Source organism: Panthera uncia (assembly GCF_023721935.1).
Source record: "Panthera uncia isolate 11264 chromosome D3 unlocalized genomic scaffold, Puncia_PCG_1.0 HiC_scaffold_9, whole genome shotgun sequence".
Classification (NCBI taxonomy): domain Eukaryota; kingdom Metazoa; phylum Chordata; class Mammalia; order Carnivora; family Felidae; genus Panthera; species Panthera uncia.
In genome coordinates, this window is record NW_026057587.1 from 65,565 (window position 1) to 86,913 (window position 21,349).

A 21,349-nucleotide genomic window follows, 5' to 3' on the forward strand; every position below is an offset into this window, starting at 1 on the left:
GTGCTGGCACGGGAATACACGAGAGCCCAGAACATCTCGAAGCAGAGAAGTGCTAAATCGAAGAGGAAAAAATTGAAGTTGAAAGGTCAGAAGGACCCAAGACTCCACCTGAGCTCCCGACCGCCAAAGCTGGGGGAACCTGAGCCGCCAGACAAACAATGCCGGTGCGAGATTATAACCCAAAGAGCAAAATAAATATCCGCGAGCCCGCGCTGATATAAATAAATGACTGAACAAATAAATGAGCGAGGAAGAAGGAACAAGCGTTCCTTCACGGAATTCCAATTGATAACCGCAGAAAGAATGCGGGCGATGGGAGACCATCACAAGAACGTCCCGGCCCCAACTGCCACAGGCAAGGTCCACGCGTGAATGTCACGGCAACGGGCAAAACCTTGAGAAAAACGGGACGGGTGCGTAGCCTCCAAGCATCTTCCCCCGAATATTTACCAGTCGTTTGGCATTTTACCTCGCGTCCCTCCGTGCTTTGATATTCCCCTGCGGGAGGTGAGCTCCCCTCCCCAACGGTAGCCTGGATCCAGGACGCGTCCTAAAGCGCCGAGCACAGGCGGACGAGACAGCCGCACAAGGAGGTGCCCGCGCCCGTGACCTGCCGTGGTGGGAAGGGCGGCTGGTCACCTCCGTGGGACTCTTCCCCCAAATCCACGCCGGCCCCTCCGTGAGCAAACGCCAGGCAAACCCGAGTCAAGGGACACTCGACGAAATCGCCGACCGCAACCCTTCAGAGGCGTCAGGGTCAGGAAAGCCAAGGGGAGACGGAGAAACCGTCACCTGGGGACCACGGAGACGCCAGGACAAGGCGCAGAAGGGGAACCGCGATCAGATCCCGGACCAGAAAACGGACATTGGTGGGAACGCCGGGAGAGCCCAAGGAAAGCGGGTCGGCTCCGAGCACGGTCCCACTGTTACTTTCTGCATTTGGACAAATGCACCCTCTCTTCTGTAAGATTTCACACTAGGGGACGCTGGCTGGTGGGGACACAGGAAGTTCTCCGTACTGTCTTTGCCAGCGATTTTAGAGTAAATACGGAAAAAAACAAAACCGCGTCATCATCTGTGTTGAAGTGCCATGGTGAGGCCAAACACAACCTACTTCAGAGCTTGCAGGAGGCTCGGTGCATGTCACGAACTGACTCGTGTCCCCACTCCCCAGCCAGTGATGCCGGGGTCCCAACCCCCCGTGCCTCAGAATAGGACCCTATGTGGAAACCGGCTCCTCACAGGGGCCATGAAGTTAGCGCGAGGCCATCAGGGTGGCCCTAATCCCACACGGCCGGCGTCCTTATAGAAAGGGGAAATGTGGACGTGGGAGACGGACACACAGAGGCAGGGTGACGGGTGACACGAGAGGACAGAGAGAGGAGACAGGGAAGGGTCCACGAGGAAAGCGCGTCCGGGAGGGCCGCCGACACCAGATGCTGGGAGAGGCACGGAGCGCTCCTCCCCCGAAGAGCTCAGGGCCCTGTCGCCCCTGGACGGCTGGCCCCCAGAACTGGGGGAGAAGAAGCCACCGTGGCCTCCAGCCGCCCAGCTGGGGGCAACCTGCAGCCAAGGCCAGTCTGTGAGCGGCGGGGCTGAGCCTGCACCGGACAGGACTCGGTGAGTAGAAGCCTCCGTGGGGGCAGAGGTGACGCGTGCAGCCGCCCCTGTTCCCCGCGGCTACCGTAGGGCAGGCAGGGGTTCTCCCGGCCGATCCGAGGTTCCTTCCGAAGCAAGCACTGTGCCTGGCGCCCGGAGGCACCCGGGGACTGCCAAAGAGGACAAATGTTGAGGCGGCAGGTTGCGAACGGGCACGGTCCGCCAAGTGGAGCCAGCCCGGGGGACAGCAGGGCTTTCTAAAACATCTGAGTTCGCTGCCAGTATTGAAAACCAGAAGCTGTTGCATAAAAAGCCGAACTTACAGCTTCTCTTAAAAGATCAGGCGGTCTGGCACACCCCCTTGTGGCTGCAGCCCGGGGACGGAGGCCTGACAGCCCCTCCGAAAGGGGGATGGGCTCTCCCATTCGCGAGCGCCCCCCCCCCCACTTCCTGCTGCCTCCTGCCAGCCCTGTCCCCTCTACCTTTCCTTCCGGGCCCCCCCGGCACAGCTCTGGTCACAAGCCCCCACCTGGCTGAGGGTGTCTGCTTGCTCACCACCCTCCTGGCAAACGTGTCTGGAGTGTTTATTTTGTCCCAAGAAGTGTTTTGGTATCGGAGACGCAAATCGCTTACTGCAGACTGATCTTCACCGCTAGGAATGTTTTCTGGCAAAAAAATAGGGAACGCGACTGACGAGCACGGCGATGAGTTTGCTGGGGGGGGGGGGGGCGGCATTCATGGGGTGCAAAGGATATCTATCATCTCTGGGGAAAGTCCGAGTTTATAAAAAGGCACAACCTGTAAGGAAACGTCGGCCTCATCGTCTGTCACTGCACCAGCCAGGAGAGACAAAAACTGGGAGGAAACAATAACAGTAGGGACACTCTGGAGGTTCAAGGAGCGTCCGGCCAGGCCCTGGGTGGGCCTGGCCCTGGGCCCACAGGATTCTAAGACAAGAAAGTGTGGGGCAGTCAGGGGAGGCTTCCTGGAGGAGAGGTTCGAGCCGAGGCTTGGGAGAAGCAGAACACCAGGGGAGCAGAGGGAAATGAGAGCACTGAGTTCCAGGGGAACGAGGGTGATGGTGAATCGGGAGGGAATGAGGAGGGGCGTTCAGGCACAGCCAGACCCCCCAACTGCAGGGGAAGAGTAAGAAGGAAAAGGTCTGCCTGAGCAGGGCCCTGAATGCCTCGAGAAGAGCCTGTCCAGTGGGGTGACGGAGGGTCTGAAACCTGCTTACTGACAAGCAAAGTGACGTGACGTGACGTGCTCAAGGTCACCAGGCTATCGAGGGGCAGAGCTCAGACTGGAGACCCAGGAGAGGTATCGGTGTGGGTGTGCACATCCGTTTGGCCTAGAAGTTTGGCTGTGTGACCCTGGCGAAGTTACTTAACCTCTCTGAACTTCCAGAGCAAGTCCACAAAAACCTGTAACAGTAACCTGCGTCCCGATGCCCTTTCCACCTGCACAGCCCCGGGGCTGATGGCTCCAATCAGCCAACCCTCGAGTGAGGCAGTAGGAGGGAAGACATCGGACCTGAAGACAAGAAAAGGGGGGAAGGGAGAGAACACCAGGAACCGGCAGGCCTCCAGGCCCCGGGGAGAGACGAGGAACAAGGCCGGTGCCCGGGTTCTGAGCCAGGCAAGGGCAGGGCCGGGAAAGGCACGGCCACGACACAACACACGAGAGCAGTGACCGTCCCCGGGCATCAGTGCCCGCCCGTTCACAGAATCGCACTGGGGCTTCAGGAAGCCGGTGGGTTCCCCGGAGAGCCGTCCCGGCAGGTGCTGTGGAGGGGACACCGGCCCCTCCACGGAGTGCCCGTCAGGTCCGCTCTGGGGTCGCCCTGGCCCCTCCCCCTGCTTCCCAGAGCCTGAGACCTGGGGCTGAGATCCCGCGGCAAGTGCCCCACGGAGCGTGGGCAGCCGCCCCCACACCGCCCGACGGTACAGGTGGCGGAGGGAGAGCAGCGGAGGTGGGTGCAGGTGACTAGGACACGTCTGAGATTGCTGGTACAGCAGGAAGTCAAGCGTGAAATTAACTTTAACTGTGCAGCCCCAGCACGCAGGGAAATTAAAGTGACAGGGCAAGGTCCTTGGGGAGGGGCTAACCCCCCACCTGGCCCACTGACGGCAGCCGGAACGGGGGCGGGGGGGGGGGGGGTGTCTCTGCTTGTCCTTATCAAGCTGTCACCAGATCGCAGAACGGCAGGCCCAGAACACAGCGAGCACTCAGAGTATCTGTTGGACGAACGGGCGACAGCAGCAGACGAATGAAGCAGGAAGAGAAACAAAGACCACAGAACACTCCCCACGTGCCTGATGCTGAGCTCGGCACCTCCCGGGGCAGTAACTCACCGGATCCTCGGCAACCCTGGCGGGTAGAAGCCACTCTCATTCCCACCTCGCAGATGGGGAAACTGAGGCACTGAGAGTCAGCAGCTGGCCACAGGGCCAGATGCTCATCGGCCCCTCACCACCGACCCCCATCTCAGGAAGCGGTTTCATGGTCCCCACAGTGGCCCGGGCCCCCAATCTTTGCCGCCACGGGACCTCCCTGCCCCTGGCCCTGCACACGGCACCCCTGGAGGCCGCCGCAGCACCCAGACCCACCGCTGCCTGCCCGCGTGGCTACGGCCACCTCCACCAAGGTCCCCCCACCCCTGGTCCTTTCTCTCGGCAGCCACGAGAGTGAGCCTCGAAGGCAAAAACTCGGCACCTCACTTCCCAGCATAAACCTCATTGCTGGCCTCCCTTCACACACAAATAATACGACCCAAACTCATCAGCCCTGGGTGAGCCGGCTGGCACCTTCTCTCCTCACCCAGCCCTCGCAGCCATGCTGGCCTTCCCTGGGACCTCACCAGCTCAGTCCTGCCCCAGGGCCTTTGCACTGCCTGTTCCACTTGCCAGGGAGGCCCACACGGCTCACTGCTGCTCAACCCCACAGTGTCCCCTCTGCTGTCGGGCCCGGATCCCCTGGCTAAAGCCACCCCCCCCCGTTTCTCTCCCGTCCCCTTTCCCATCTTCGTCGCATTCTTTAAAGTAAGTGACTGCACTAATTCACCGACGATCGTACCGAGATTAAAAATACAGCTCATTTTGATCTTCGTGGAAAACTAGGAACGACGTCAAAATTCTAAGGACGAATCGGTTCGAATAATTTGCTTACGGGTATGTTTTTCTAACACAAAATTCCCCACTTACGTAAGAAATCTTAAATTTACTCATCTGTACGTTTTAAACTTAGGTGTGTCCATCTGTGACTTGGATTTGGAACAAACCTGACTAGGCAGTCACCTACTTAGCCGGAATGTACCCCAACAGACCGGAGCCGTTCTCTGATGAAGACGGGGAGGGGCCAGAAATAGTCCCATTTTTTTTTTGGTTTCCATAAGTCTATAGCTTCATCCGTAAACAGAGACGTGGCGGCACCTTATCCGCTAATATTATTTGTACCTTCCTCTTTTCTTGTTTGGACTTTATGGTTATTTTCATGAACGGAAATCACATTCAGCTTAAAACATTACTCATCTGTAGGGGCGCCTGAGTGGCTCAGTCGGTTGAGCGTCCGGCTTTGGCTCGGGTCATGATCTCGCGGTCCGTGAGTTCGAGCCCCGCGTCGGGCTCTGGGCTGACACCTCGGAGCCTGGAGCCTGCTTCGGATTCTGCGTCTCCCTCTCTCTCTGCCCCTCCCCCACTCATGCTCTGTCTCTCTCTCTCTCTCTCTCTCTGTCTCAGAAATAAACATTAAAAAAAAATTACTCATTTTTAGTGAAAACCTTATGTAAGATTTCGGTACGATATTACTATAAAAATTGGTACGTCAAAAGGAAAAACACAGCTGGGTGAGCGACGTACAAAGAGCTTAAGACAGCTGTGTGAGCACAGTACTTTCTTTCTACAATTTTTTAAAGCATCTTTGAGAGGGCAAGCGGGGGAGAGGCAGAGGGACAGGGGGACAGGGGATCCGAAGCAGGCTCCGGGCCCCACGCCCACAGCAGAGAGCCCGATGCGGGCCGCGAACTCGAGAACCGTGAGATCACGACCTGAGCTCAAGCCGGGTGCTCTGCCGAATGAGCCACCCAGGGGCCCCCCACGGTACTTTTTACTAGCGGAATATTTTCTCGCTTATTTAACTCACTTTCTCACTACTAGACAAAGCCCGACGAAAAGCATGCCTCTTCGTTCTTCGTTCACAGCTGAAGCCCCAGGTCCTAGAAGAGGGCCTGGCACATAGTAGGTGTTTGATAAATGCGTGCTGAGTGAATAAAGGAACAGATACTCCCAGCAGCCCTGCTCAGAAGGAAACACCCCACTGCCGCACCCTAAACCAGCAAGGACGGCCCTAGAGGCCCCCCGTGCCCCCACCCACCCTCCCTCTAGCAGTGGACCCAGGGAGAAGCAGGTCCCGGGAAGCACAGAAGGGACTGGGGTGGCCCGAGTGGAAAATCAATGGTGTTGTGTCCAGAGGCACACACCCACAAGGCCACACGAAAGCACAGCCTCAGCAGACACGGCCCCGGCCAGCCCCAGGCTGAGAGGGACCCCCCGACAGTGCCGGTGAGGCCTCCTCGGCAGGTGCTCCTAAGCCCAAACGCGCCAAGGACCTCGCCGGCCACAAGAGATTTTCTAGGCTGCTCCGTCAGTTAGTGGGAACGGTAAGGGGGTGGCCGTTTTAGTGACCAGAACTCGGACCAGTCACGCCAGTCCCGAAACTAAAAAGAAGGGACTCCCCTGTCAACTGGACCAACACCAGTGGATATTTAAAGACCACCGTGAGGTTTGCATGCCTCCAGGGACGGGAAGCTCACTACTGCCCCGTACACCCTGCGGTTCCACCCCAGGGGAGCTTGGGACAATCAGACCAGGCCGGCCTGCCCACTGGACAAGCTGAGGGCTGCCCTCGGAGGTCACGCAAAAACGTCTGCACCCTCTCACAATAAAGAACAGCCAGAAGACATCCCAAAGAGTCTGCCTCCAACCTAACGTCACCGAGTGTTCACAGCCACGTGCTCTTCAAGGAGCCAGGTCTGCGGCCCCTTTCGCCTTTCGGGCTCCTGGATAACGACATGAGGTAATATCCCCTCCTCTGCCAAACGGACTATGTTCCCATTAATACATCCCCCCAAAAGAAGCCAACCGTCTTCTGGCACCATACTTCTGATGCTTCCCTCCTGGCTTGAAGACGGGAAGCCACCGGCCTCCAGCGCGGTCCCGCTGCCCCAGGATGCCAGGTCAGCCCCCACCCACGACAGGTGGCACTTAGCCGGGATTTCCTCACCCCTAGCATCCATCTGGGAAAAGGCCCCATCACTGAGAGCTACCACGTTGGACAGCCCCTGGGCCTCCGGGTCTGGAGCAGCGCTCCCGGCTGCAGCACACCGGGCCGCGGCACCCGAGGGCCCCCGGAGCAGACCCCAGGACACTCCCAGACGTGCTTACGTCAGAGCCCAAACCACGGGCCCCGCTGGCCCCGGGCCACCCGCCATCATCTCGAGCTCGCTCTCCATCGGGAACAGCCCATCCGCACGCGATGGGGCCCCGCAGCCCCCCGCCTCCGTCTCGCCAGGGCTGTGCCTGCAGGGTCGTCACCCGGCCTCCCCAGCTCAAGGTCTGTGTCCCTGCGCTTCGTGGGGCCACCCTGCCCCTCCTGCCCCGGGCCTGCCCCGACCCCGACCTCGGCCCTAACCCGGCCCCAAACCCTTGCCCAAACGGCCCTCTCCCACACCCTCCTCGAGCACCCGGCCCCGTGTGGGAGGGAGTCGTCCCGGGAACTGAGAGCCCACATCCCAGCCCGGAGCTCCGAGGCCAGACCTCCCCCCCCCCCCCCCCCCCCCAGCCACTGGGGGTCCACAAGGCTGCCCGCGAGTACTCACATTTTGATGTTCTCATGATACTGCCTGGTGTCGGACGGCTGGTTGTACAGGGGCTGCGGAGGGAGAGACAGGGAGAGGGAGACGCTTCAGAGCCGGGCCGGGCGCCGCGTTCCGGCCCCAGGCAGCCTCCGCCACGGCGCCCAGGCCCCGGCTCCGTGTTGGGGGGGGGGGGAGGGGGGCAGGCACGAACCAGAGCACGGGGAGACCCGGGCCGCGGCCCCGGCCGAGAGCGGCCTGTGACCCTCGGGGCACGGCCACCGTGGCTGCCCCGCAGGGGCACCGGGCCGCGCCGGCCCGAGCGTGCGCGGCGCTGGGGGCCCCACGGGGCAGCTGCTCTTGTCCGGGGCCCCCAGACCGCCGCGAGGGACCGCCGCCCCCGCCGCCTGGCAGAGGACAAGGGCCCAACGCTGCCAGGAGCCCGGGAGGGCGAGGGGAGGACAGGCAGACGCGCGACCCCACATCCGCTGCACGCGCTCCAGAGGGCACCGGGACGACGCGTGTTGGGGAGCGAGACGCGTGCGCCCTCCGGCCCCTCCCCTCCTGCGGGTGCCCGGGGACGTGAGTCTCCGCGTCCACGAGGAGACGACGCGGGAGCGTCTGTGTGGGAGCGGGGATGCGTCGGAACCAGACCAAACGGGCCCCACGGGAAAGCTGAAGGGGGGGAAAGGAGGGCTCGTGAACGGCAGGGACCTGCAGGGCGGTCCTGGGCCCACACCCGGCAGCAAGTGCGTGCGGGGAGAGCCGCCGCGGAGCGTGCAGGGCCAGCTGCTGCGCGCCTCCCTCGCGGACGCCGGCGCCGTGCGCAGGGGCCGGGGGCACCGGGGGCACAGCCCGGGGACACGGCCTGGATCTGCCGCTCGCCAGCCGCTCGTGTCTGGTGAGTTACATAGGCCACCTGTGCCCCGCAAGTTCAGCCACAGATGGGGTTAAACTCCTAGCCGTCGTGAAGGTCAAACGGGGCCATGCGGGCAGAGCTCTCGGCCCCGCGCCTGGCAGGCAGAAAAGCCCAAGAGGAAACCGTGTCGCCGTCATCACGGCAGGGCGCAACGACGGAGCGAGGGTGCCAGCGTTTCCTGCCTCCCGTATCCAGCCACGCCCCTGCTCCGGCCAATGAGACGCTCGCAAACTTGATGAAAGCAGAGGCTGGAAAACGCACGTCTGCGTTTCTCCTTGCCCTCCTGTTCGCCTGCCCCTGGTGAGAAACCACGCCTGGCCTGCCGGAGGCAGACAGACGACGGCCGCACCCTCCCGGCCGAGGCCCAGCTGGTCGCGGAGCAGCAGAAGTGCTCAGCTGACTTCTGCGCTCACAGGAAACGGGAAACGGTGGCTGTCTCAGGCCACTAAATCTGGAGTCGGTTTGTTACACGGCAGGAGCTAACGGATACAAATATCATCCCCATTTTACGGAGGAGAAAACCCAGTCCCTGCGAGGTCGAAATCTGTGCCCACAGCTGCTCAGAAATGAGCTGCAACGAGAATCCGGTCTCAGCTCTGGCGCTGGAGGCAGGGCCCTGCTCTCCGCCTCTGCCTGCACCCTCTCTGGGGGTCTTCCCGTGCGTGTGCGTGTGTGCGTCACCCTCTCCCTTGCCATCCGCCCCCACGCGCAGCGGGAGCCTCCCAGGGCAGCCACGGGTGACTGTGGGGGAAGGAGCTCACAGCATGAGGGCAGGCAGGCCAGCGGCAGCCCCAGGACAGGACCCCAGGGGAGGGAAGAGGTCTCCGCCCTAGAACTTCTCCCTGGGGAGGCAGCTGGACACGCCTCCCGATCGGCCCAGCCAATGGGGACCAACCACGGGCAGCACAGCACGGCCACGGGGCACGACCTGCCTGTCCCCAGGAACAGGCCTCCTGTCCTCCGTAGGCGGGGCCGGTCCTCCAAGCTTCTGGACATCCCAGCCCTCGGACGGACGGCACTGCAGGCAGCCATGGCCGATGACAAGGTCACCTCCCCCCCTCCCTGTGTGCCTCGCGTTCCCCCCGCGACAAGTCAGCACTGGGCTTGGCCAGTTCCAGGCTCCCAGCTCAGCTGCCCCACCCCCACCCCCGGCTGGTACAAGCCACCTCTCCCCACCCTGGGTCAGGCTGCGCTAACAAGGCGCTCAGCTGGAGTGGGGGGCTGCGAGCCCCACTCTGGGTTTGAACCGGAGGGCAACTGCAGAGCCCCCAGTGAGGCTCACCGCAGAGTCCCAGCTGAGCGGGGTGAGGCGTCACCGCGGGAGGCGGACAGCCCTCGCGACAGCAAGGGGCCCTGCGAGGACTCCTGCGCCCCGTTTCAAAGCATCAAACGTGCGCCTTTAGCCCCGGGGGACTCTGCACCGGTCCTTTATGTTTCCAGATGCCCGTAAAACACAGGCCGGTAGGGGTGGGCGTGGCCATTTGTTCAGGTTCCAAACAGATGCCTCGATGCCTCGATGTACAAAGCGGCACCTCCCTTGCTAGCCGTGCGCCCTCGGGCACATGGAGTCAACACGTTGGGCCTTGGTTTTCTCATCTGGAAAATGGGCACGGAGCAAACAGCAACTACTTCACAGGGCTTTCGAGGAACCCAGGAAATGTCAGACTTGGTGACTGATCTGTGTTGTTTTGGCTTGAAGACGGCAAACAGCCACGTCTCCACAGCCTAAAGAGACCAGGACGGGCTGAAGCACCACACACGGAGACCCCGGGAGCGAGCGACGGGCAGGGAGAGGGGGCTCTGCTTCTCCGTAACAAGATGGGCCGGAAGCGGGGAGATGGGCTTCGGAGAGGGCAGGAGGGGCACAGTCAGCCCGTGACCAGCCAAACCGCCTTCACCTGTGGCCGCCTGCCCGGCCAGGTAAGGACAGAGCAACCCGGCCCCAGAGGCGGCCCCCGGTAGCGGGTCTCCACGCAAGAGCTCGGGGAACACTGCGGGCTTGCTGCCTCCAGCCACGGGGGCTGTCCCCGAAGGAGTCACTCACTGAGCTCTCTTCGAGGTAAACAGTCCTGGGAAGGAAGGGAAGTGTCTGGGCCGAGTCCTGGGAGGCTGCTCGTTACCATGGTGACAGGCTCCCTGGGGCAGCCACTCTGGAAGGCCCGAGTGGGACGGGGCGGGGGGGGATGGGGGTCAGACAGGCCATGGCCCCTCCACGGCAGGTGCATGGCTGGGGGGGAGGGCAGGGCCCAAGTTGGGGGGCCTCCTGGCCACCTGCAGAGAGGCCTGTGCAAGGCCAGGCAAAGCCTCCCTGTGTCCCAGGAGACAAGTTCCAATATGGCGGCTCCAACCGCCCGTCAAGGGGACACAGCACCTAAGAGGGAAGCCCCCTCCCCCCAGCAGAGCGCGACGGTACCACTGGGAAGGCCCACCCTCCTGGTTGGAGGCCCTGGGCCCATCTCTCCCCTGCCCCGTCCCTCCATCCCCTCTAAAAGTGGGGGCGCCGCCCAAACAATCCAGAGGGCAGAAAGATAGCGCAAGGCAGGGGACGTGCAAGGCTGTAAAGCAGAAATGACAAGGACAGCAGAGCTGGTCTCTGGGAGAAGGAAGGGGGTCCCCCCTCGGGCCTGACTTCAGCCAGCTGGCAGGGTGTCCAAGAGCAGCCAGCAACCCCAGGTGGACTGAGCTGCTAAGAAACGAAGTGTCAGCCCTGGCCCTCAACCCTCTGGTGACACCACATTCTTAAAATAGCACCTCTGAACAGGAAGGAAACCAATGACTCAAAGCCGCGGGGAGAGGGGGTGGGGGCCACGGTGGCCCACACCCTCCCTCCAGCACCCCTCCGCCAGGCCGGGCCTGGACCCCCCAATCCCAGGGATGCTGGAGGGAGGGGGCGGTGCATACTCAGCCCGGCCTACGAGATCGTCTTCCTTTCCAGAGCAAATTTCTCCTAGGCCCAGGCCTCCTCCCTCCCACCCCAGCGAGGTCAGACAGCACCATCCGGGTCCCTGAGGCCCGGCAGCCTCTCCCTGGGCTAGGGGCTCCCTGGCCACAGATGAGAGAGCCCCTCCCCCGCCCCCCGGAAATGGATCCCACAGTGGTACAGCCCAGTGACCGCAGGCCGAGGGTCCGCAGCACCGGGCCCTCCAGGAAGGAGCCCGGGCACAGGGTACATATGCCTCTGAGCTGCCTCTCCTTGGAGCACACCTCCGGCCACTGGGGCCTTTTGGTGACCAGACAGAGCGCAGACCCGTGCAGATGCGGCTGGCCACAGCCCCACAGGCTCAGCTCACCTCCCTGCCTCAACTCTTGCTGCTGCATGGCCCTAAACAAGGCACTGGTCTGAGCCTCATCTAGAGAATGGACAGGCCTAACACCAGCAGGCCCCCTGTCTGTGGGAGTCTCCTCCTCGGCCCCACCGAGAGCCACCGAGCCAAGAATCCACTGACTTCCAGAGGGTTCCAGGGACGACCACACGGCCCACCAGGCAGACACTCCAGACCGCGGCCTCCTGTGCCTCTAGCCTTGAGGAAGTCTCCGCTCTGAGACCCCCAAGCAGCGGACGACCCCCTCACCCACGGAGACCCAAAAAAGAATCGCACGGACTGAGCCCAGCAGATGCCCTGCCCCACTCACAGGGAGACCGTCACGGGGAGACCGACCCTGCCTCCCCGACTGGCGTTCCTCGGGCATCCGGACACAGCAACCTTCATCTGCACCCCCCCCGCCCCCCCCCCAGGAGGCCCCTGGGACTGATCAGGTCAGGAAGGGGAAAGGGAGAGCCGCCAGGTCTGGAAACGGCTGGGCACCACCTCTGGTCCCGCCATCCTCATCGCCAAGAAGGGGAAACTGAGGCAAGAAGCAGCTTACCGGTGGGAACGGAAGACGGGGCACAACTCACAAAGCGGTCTGGCAATTCCTCAAGAGGCTAAACATGGAATGAACACGGCCCACCAATTCCAGTCCCAGGTGTACGTGAGAGGGCAAAGAAAAGCTGTCCATGCAAAAACTTGTGTCCTGGGGCGCCTGGGGGGCTCAGCCGGTTGAGCCTCCGACTTCGGCTCAGGTCATGATCTCGCGGTTCGTGGGTTCAAGCCCTGCGTCGGGCTCTGTGCTGACGGCTTGGAGCCTGGAGCCCGCTTCCGATTCTGCGTCTCCCTCTCTCTCTCTCTGCCCCTCCCCTGCTCAGGCCCCGGCTCGCTCGCTCTCTCAAAATAAAAAAAAAATAAAAATGAAACTTGTGCATTAATGTCCGCAGCCCCTGTAACAGCCAAAAGCAAGCACAGCGTAACGCCTGCCGGTGCATAAATGGCCCAACAGATAGGGTCTATCCGTACAATGGAATATCATTCAGCCGTCGACAGGAACGAGGCATAGACACCCTGCTACAACCCGGACCAACCTCGGGGGCGTGAGGGGGAGTGAAAGAAGCCAGTCACAAGAGGCCACACAGTGTGTGAGTCCATTGATACGAGCTCTCCAAGCAGGCAAGCCCGTAGGGACAGAAAGTAAGTTAGCGGTGGGAGGCGGGGACAGGAGAGGAACGGAAAGATAAGGAGGGGATAGCTAAGGACACTAAGTGCTTTCTCGGACGGTGAAACGTTCTGAACACCCACGAATATCCTAGAAAGTACTGAACTGCACACTTTTGAGAGAAAGAGAGAGGGAGAGGGAGAGAGAGGGAGAGGGGGAATCTTAGTCTCCACGCTCAGGCCAGAGCCCAAAGCAGGGCTCCATCTGGAGACCCCGGGATCATGACCTGAGCTGAAATCAAGAGTTGGATGCATAACCGACTGAGCTGCCCGGGCGCCCCTGTATACTTTAAACTGATGAATCGCATAGCACGTGAACATCTCAGTAAGGCTATTTTTTAAAAAACAAGGGTCTTGGGGCGCCTGGGTGGCTCAGTTGGTTGAGCGTCCGACTTCGGCTCAGGTCATGATTTCACGGTTTGTGGGTTCGACCCCACGTCGGGCTCTGTGCTGACAGCTCAGGGCCTGGAGCCTGCTTCTGATCCTGTGTCTCCCTCTCTCTCTGCCCCTGCCCTGCTCTCACATTGTCTCACTCTGTCTCTCAAAAATAAGTAAATGTAAAAAAAAAAAAGACAAAAAAAAACGAGGGTCCTAGAGACACCCCAGAAATCACGCCCAACAGGGAAAGCAAGCCCCCCAAATGGAAGGGGAGCCTGCCACCCATCCCAGAGGGGCCCTAGGCCCTGCCCCCCTCGCCTCGGGAGCACCCTACTGCCTGCCTGGCCCTGCCCTCTGGGAGGACCTGAGGACCTGGGGCCACTCCCCGATTCGCAGTGGCCTGAGCGCAAGGACTCCAGGCCAGAGAGCAGCGGCCACCGAAGAAAAAGCCCCAGGAGCAAAGAGTTCAACCCTCTACGTGTTCACGGCCTCCGAGTGCAGGGCAAGGGTGTGCTACGTGAGCCTCACGGGGCATCATTTCACTGAACCGCCCCCCCACCCCGTCCCAAAGATCATGGTGTTCCCATTTCACAGGAGAGGAAACCGAGTCCTCTCCCCAAGGCCACTCAGCAAACACACGGTGGAGCCGAGTTTAAAATTAGGCTCCGAATGCGTAAGACTGTATCAGGCGTGAGCGTCCGCGTGCACGGGGACCCTCGCGGCCACCTTGTGTGCGTGCGTGTGTCCCTGCACGCCGCCCCAGTGGGGCGCTGACTGGGCCTGGGCAGCTGGGGCTCTGACCACTCCTCCTGGGCTGAGGTTTCCCACCAGCTGAGAGTGTCCACGTTCCCTCCATGTGTCTCTCTGGTGACACACGAAGGTGACAGAGGGCCTGAGAGAGGAGAGGCCCGGGGCCGGCTTCCCAGCCCTGCCACCCACATGGCATCTTCCCACCGGGCAAAGGCCACCGACACCCGTCACACGGGTGCGAATACCAGCGAACGCTCAGCACTCACTGTCCATCAGGCACCCACGCTACGCGCTTCGCAAACGCTAACCCGGCCGATCCGCATCGCAACCCCAGGGGACAGAGGTTACTATCCCCATCTCACAGACGGGGAAACCGAACTTGGGTCCCCACGGCGATGAGCTGGCAGAGATCATCCGGCCCAGAGCAAGGCTTCCCACGCTGAGCTAGCCCGACGGGGGGGGGGGGGGGGGCTCCAGTGGGTCCTGGCCGCGGGACAGCCAGCTCCCCGCCTCCCCACCCCCTACCCGCCCCGCTATCGGCCAGTCCCCCTTATCAGAAGCGTCTATTTCCTGCCTCCCCAGGGGACCGGGCCGCCTTGGCAACAGCCGACTTCCTCCTTCCCCTCCACGCCCACCTGCCTCCCTGCCCACCTCTCCAGCCACCCCTGCCCAGAGCTGCCCCCCCCCCCGCCCCCACCCCTCCCCAGCTCACCAGCTCCACCTGAGGCCCCAGGCCTTCCAGAATCCGATGGGCGGCTTCAGCCTTCTTCTGCAGGGTGACGGGGAGGAGGAGAAATTAAAAAAAAAAAAAAAAAAAACAGAACAGATTATAAATAGAGGTCTCTGGAACAGCAGGCAGCTGCCCAGCCCAGCAGCCAATCCACGGCCCCGGGGTGGGGGGGCGGGGGGGGAGGGGGCGCCAGGGTCCCCCCGCAAGCCCTCCCCACGCTGGAGACAAACAGAGGGGCCTCAATACCCCTGCGGCGTCCCTGGCAAGCCGGCCAAGTTTCGATTCCAACAGACGCACGGTGTTCTCCGTTGCCTGGCCCCCCCCCCCCCCCCGGCCCCACCCCCCCCCCCCCCCCCCCCCCCCCCCGCCCCGGCCGGGGCACAGCGCTGTGGGCACGGCTCCCCGCCAGCAGGCCACTCCACCAGGCCCAAGATGCCTTCCTTCACTTGGAAGCTGGCTGGGTGTCTGCGATTACCTCAGAGCTAGTGCGCCAGCCAGGGAGTGGGGGGGCGGGGGGGACACAGAGGCTCTCAGAGATACCCTTTCTAGGATTCTTGTATTTCACAATCATGTGACTATTTCTGAGCTGCCCTGGGGCCTCCCCGCCTCCCTCCCCACTCACAACCCAGGACTTATTAGGAAAACAGGAACATGTGGCAGAAAGTGCTCAGTGGCTGTGACTGCAGCAGGCTGGACCTCCGGCCCGGCCATGAAGGCGGACATTGTGCCTCCGCCAGGCCCCGCGGGCCCCCGGCCCGGGACCACCAGGGCCTGCTCTCGGGAGGCCCAGAGGATGGCCCGGGGCCAGCTGGGGGAAGGGGTGCGCAGAGAACCGCGGACCGCGGCTTCGGCGGGGTTTGCGTCGGGTCCGGGCCACCGCGTGCCACGCGAAGCGGGGTGCCCACGGCACGCACGTGGGAGACCTAAGTCCTCTCGCGGCCGGGAAAGGCCGGTGCTCCCGACTCAGCCAAACTCAGGGAGGCCATCCGGTATCCGGAGGGAGCCGGGCGGCCGAGCAAGTTACCTCTGACGATCCCCAAATCCAGACCCACTAAAAGAGGGTGACCCCGAGCCCCGGGGAACGTGGCTGACAACAGAATTCGAGGCGCAGGCTCCCGGTGTCGCGGCAGGGGGGAGGGGGGCCGGGAGCCAGCCGGCCCGCTCCCCCTCTCCTGGCTCCCCGTGACAGACAGACAGTGGGTGTGTAGGTGGGCTCAAGCTGGCACCTAGAACGAGCTCCGCCTAGAGCCCTGGGCCCAGCCCACCCATGAACGAGCCATGCTCTCAGCCCCCTTTGTGCACAGCCAAAACCCCGAGACCAGCAGCCTCAGCGTGTGGCTGGGGGCCAAAATATCAGGGGGCGATCTATCACTGTAACGATGGCCACTTTATCAGGGACCTGCTATGAGCCAAGCATTGAGCACAAAGCAGGCATTATCAGTATTTAAGTAGCACCCAAACACGACGCGAGGCGCATAAATGACACGTCCCCGTTTAACGTACTACCAAACTGAGGCACGGAAAGATCGTGTAAGGAAAAGGTCTTTCTCATCTCCGGACTCCGAGAAGAAAGAAAGACAAAGGCCAGGTCCCACGCAGGGCCACCCCTAAGCTTGGGACCAGTATGTCTGATGCTGGGGGACAGGTGTCCCTGCCCTGGCCGTACCTCAAAGCAAGAGAAAGTGTCACCATGCGGCTGAAGACGGGAGAATTCCTGAAGCAGGTCAAGTGAAGAAATGGGTAGGGGGTGGGGGAGGGATACATCAGCCCCCCAAACGCTTCCTGCGGGCCCACTCTGTATTAAGCACTGCGGCAGGGGCACCCGGGGGGCTCAGTCGGTTGAGCACCTGACTCCCGGCTTCAGCTCAGATCATGACCTCACATTTCGTGGGCTTGAGCCGCACATCGGTCGGGCTCCGCGCGGGCAGTGCAGAGCCTGCTTGGGATTCTCTCTCTCCCTCTCTCTGCCCCTCCCTGCTCGCTTGCTCTCTCTCGAAATGAAGAAATAACCTTGAAAAAAAAAATACAGAAAGAAAAATAAAGCACTGGGGCAAAACAGGGAATGAATGAGACCCAGCCCCTGCCTGCAATAAACCGAAGTCTAACATTAGAGCAGCTGGTCAAGGACAGTGAGGACAGGGCTAGTCTGCTCGGGCAGAGAGAGGTACGTATGGTGCACAGGCAAGGCACAGCTTCTCCAGAAAGGTAACAGGAGGGATACATGAGGTGGGTTTTGACGGATGAATAGGAGTTTCTGTGCATTCCCGAGGTTCTGTGGGGATCAGCGGCAACTTCTCATCTAGATAAAAAAAAGAAATGCCAAAAGCAGGAAGGGCACGGCTGGAGGGGCCAGGCCACTAGCAACTGCCACATCACACAGGTAAGCAGGGGTCCTGGATCTGGGCCCAGTGCCCACGGCGGGAGCTCCAGAAGCCTGCGTCCTATGAACCGTAGCAGATTCCAGCTTCGACCACATCCTCGCTCTCAGGAACGCGGGCACCTAGAGAGGGGGGCTCCCGGCAGCCCCTGGAGAAGAGAGCAGGGAAGAGTCCCCTCCTAACCTGCCAAAGCCGCCTGGAACGCGGGGGAGCAGGCAGAGCGTGCTCCCAACACTCCCCCGGGCCCCACTGCTCGGCCCTCGGCAACCCTGGGGCCCTTTAAGGCACGACTCAGTCTCCGGAGGAGGGCACACCCACAGCTTACCCGAAGAAACCCTCCGTGAAACCGTCCCAGAGATGCCGCGGCACCGGAAAGGCTGGATAGCGCGGTGCCCCGGAGCAAGCACGTCACAGCCAGCTGGCCTGGGTTCAAGTCCGCTAACTGCGCGGCCTCGGGCGAGTCCCTCCACCTCCCTGAGCCTCAGCTTCCTCCTCTACAAGACGGGTCACAACGGCACCGCCTCAGGCAGCTGGAAGGAACGCTCCGAAACCAGGATCTGGCACACAGTAGGTGCCACGGAAGGGCTAGCTACGGACAGGAAGCACAGGGCCTCGGCTCGCACTCGGTGGCCCCGACACGCGCCAGGCAGAGGCTGCGACCCGGCAGGCCCTGAACCAGCACCCCCACCTCCTCGTGCCTCGCTGGGGGCACTTCCTCTCCTCCCGCCACCACACCCCTGCTCCTGCCCCTGCTCCGTTCGGCCCAACCCCGCTTCTTGGCTCAGCCTGCAGGGGTGGAGTGGGAGGAATCGCTGGCCAGTTCACGGCAGGTGGCGGGGGGGGCCGGAGGGAGGTCCTGCCTCTTGGGCTCTCTGGCCACAACCTGGCCACCGGCGGCAACGTCTAGGAGTCAGCTCTACTCTACCTGGGCCTTAGTCTCCCCATCTGCAAAACGGCCACACTCACTCAAGGCACCAACCCCCCAGGACTTTTACAAGGACGTCCTGCAAGGAACCAAGTCTCTCTTAACGGACCCCTTCAAATGGGCCTCCCCCCCCCCCCCCCCGCCCCCAGCAAGGAGCACGGTGGGGAGCACAGGTGCGGGCCGTGGATTCAGCACCGCGCCAGAAACTCCCTCCCGCCCCCTCGGCGGACAGCCTCTCCCCACCTTGACGACCGAAGCCAAACCCCTCAGAGGGTCCACGGGGCCCCCGCTGCGCCTGGCCTTTGGGAGGCCACTGCCGGCGGCTCCCGTGCGGAGGACAAACCCAGAAGCTCGGGCCAACAGGAAGGGAGGGGCAGGGGCTCTCACCAGACGTGGGAGCTCAGGTGAGGGTCTCGCTCGAGACCCCGCACTCCTGCAGGGGGCCCCGGGGTCCACGTGGCCACAGAGCCTGGGGGCTGTGCCTGGGTCACCTGCACAGAGAGGTGCACGCGAGCCCCGCCCACGTGGGCAACACCGCGCCTCCGTCTACAAAGGCGCAGACGTGCGCACACGTGGGTGCCACACAGGCCGACTCACACCCATGCCCACGGCCACACGAGCTAGGTACGGGCACGTGCGTATCCGCCAAGTGTAAATGACCAACCACACACGCGCCCCAAGCACACCCACTTGCACACATCTGCAGAGGTCGCACAAGGGTGCCTGCGGACGCGCGGGTGTGGAAATGCACAAAAAACCGCGATAACGTCCCGTACGTGCACACGAGTCACAGCGACACGCGCACACACGCGCGCACACACACCCCTCCTCTCGGGCAGGGGCTCGGAGCCTCACCCCACCACCCCCCTGCCACAGATCCCTGTTCTAGCTCCTCAGCTCCCAGTCGGGCCTGAGCTCCAGGCCCCAACCCCTTCGCCCGCAGTGGGGGCAGCGCCCACGCACCCACCCGCCCGGAAAGCCCGAGACCCCGGCGCCCCTCCCCCAGGCCCCCGGCCACGGCACCCCTCCCCCACCCCCCACGGGCCCACGTGCCAAGCCCGGCAGCGTTTCCGACCAGCACTTACCCCGGAAATTGAGCACACACATCTGTACGCGGGGCCTCGACACGCTGCCCAGAGCGTTCACGGGGCGTGACGGGGGAGACGTGACAGGGAGGCAGAATCCGTCCTAACGTACTCGTTAGGCCGACACTCTCTACGTGCAGAGGAGGAAACCTGGAGGAACTCTGGACCCCGGGAATGGCAGGGATGGCCCGACCCGGACACGGCGCACGGAGGCGGGAGCCCGGCGCAGGTGTCCACGCTGGGGGCTGGACCAGAGCCAGCGCTCTGAAAGCCCTGAATCCCAACGCAGGATGGGCTGGGGGAGTCTGAAGCTGGGCATCGGGGCGCCTGGACCCCCAAAATGCTCTACAAAAGGCTTCCTGGTCTCAGCTACGGATACTCTCATCAGCATCACTACCGACGGCATTATCCGTTTCTGTCCTGCTCACCCCTAATCGTATTAGATGTTTATTTTCTTTCCATTTCTTTATTTTTAAACTAGCCCAATGTGGGGCTTGAACTCACGGCCCCGAGATCAAGAGTCACGTGCTCTGCCGACTAAGCCAGCGAGGCGCCCCTAATCACATTACATAAAAACCTTACTAGTAAGATGCCGGAAACGGGAGACGCGAGATGTGGCTCTTACTCTCTGGCTTCCTCGTCGCCCAGCGATGCACAGATAACCTCAGGTGTGCCCCACGGGCACGGTCTCGCACACACTCACATTCGTGCACGTGCACACAGTCACCCAGAGGGGTCCACCCACACACCCGTGTGCACCTATGTGTGTGCATGTGCTCGGCCCCCGTAAGTTCAGCCTCCCCACCATGTTCGGAACAGGAGGGGGTCGTCCGCCCTGGAAATATCCTTCTGGCTTGCGCCAAAGGCGCCCGTTTCTGCACACCTAGTTCAAGTCCTGCTTCCGCCGGGAAGCCTGCCTCAATTGCCCAGGGCCCCAAGTTCCTCTAGAGTCAGCCCCAGGCAAACTGGCGTTTATTTGTACGCCTCATGTGTTTGCTTTACCAGAACCCTGAAGCGTGGACATGATCCTAGACCCGTAGGCCTTACCTCCCGCCCCTCACACGCTCCCCTTGAAGATCAAAGGAGACCCTGTCCCTTTGCTGAGCCTTGGCTTGTGCTGTGACCCCCACACACCCGAACGCCCTCCTCCTCAGGGGTGAGGGCCCACCCACTGCTTCCAAGAAGCCTTTTCCAATCCTGGCCCACCACCCTCCCCCCTCCCCGCCTAGTCCTGCCCCCAGGGGCCTGCAGAAACACTGCCTCCTGCCCGCTCGGCGTCTGTGTGCACCTGCCCGGCCCCGCCCACACAGGCAGCTCCTGGGAGGCAGGAAAAGCCTTGCTCAGCTGGCTCCCGCTGTGCGTGCTGGGCACCTCATCCATGTGCCCCGAATGGATAATGAGCCAGAGTCCAAGACGCAGAAAAGCCAGGCAGGCCGTGCCCGGCAGGGAAGCTGCGTTTTCCAGCCGGCAAGGCATTTAGAGACGGACCCTTGCCATCCACCTCTCAGAGGAACCAGCAGGAAAGGAAGGAGGATTAAAATTTAATCCTATTGATCCCCCAAGGGGCGGGAAGTTCTGGCTGCTCCTGCCAAAGGCAGCTGAGGGGCTTCCTGCCCACCCAGCCTCCAGGCCCTGAGGCTCAGCCCGCAGGGAGGAACCCCCCCCCCACCAACCTCCACGCTAACCTCCACTGGGGCCAGGGACCAACCTCGGCACCCCCAAAACCAGACGACCCTTCCAGGGGGAAGTGTCTCCCCTCCCCTCTATCATCCTTCATTTATTCAAAAAATGTTTACTGAGTACCTACTATGTGCCAGGCACTGTTCCAGGTGCTGGGGAGACAAAGATCGCTGCCCTCACAGAACTTCTGCTTACGATAAGCAAAATGAACAATAAAATATGAACCACGCCCAGCTGAGGGGGAACAAGGGCAAAAGAGAAGCTCAAAGCCAGGAAGAGGAGACCCGTCTCTTGAAGCTTTTCAGGATTAAACAGAGAGACAAAATGGGCCTTGCTGAAAAGGGGAGGTTTGAGCAAACTGCTGAAGGAGCAAGTGAGCCTAGTGGGAAAAAGGAGCTCCAGGCAGAGGGCACAGCCAGTGCAAAGGCCCTGAGGCAGGAAGAACAAAGGCAGGTGGGGCTGGGGCAGAGTGGGGGCATAAATGAAGGGAGAAAAAGGGGAATCAGCGACAACGAGGGGCAAAAT

The 21,349-nt window shown here is 62.0% G+C and overlaps 1 protein-coding gene across 8 annotated transcripts in view; it reads right to left on the reverse strand.

The window, feature by feature from the left end:
- The window catches only part of LOC125915025 (nuclear receptor corepressor 2-like), a 125,092-nt gene that overhangs the window by 60,424 nt on the left and 43,319 nt on the right, over window positions 1-21,349 (reverse strand). For all 8 annotated transcript variants that reach the window (XM_049620649.1, XM_049620655.1, XM_049620652.1 and 5 more), the window contains exons 7-8: window positions 14,739-14,795; window positions 7,475-7,527 (exon numbers count right to left, since the gene is read on the reverse strand). In XM_049620649.1, coding sequence (XP_049476606.1) covers window positions 7,475-7,527; window positions 14,739-14,795 — 110 coding nt within the window. The remainder of the gene's footprint in view (window positions 1-7,474; window positions 7,528-14,738; window positions 14,796-21,349) is intronic.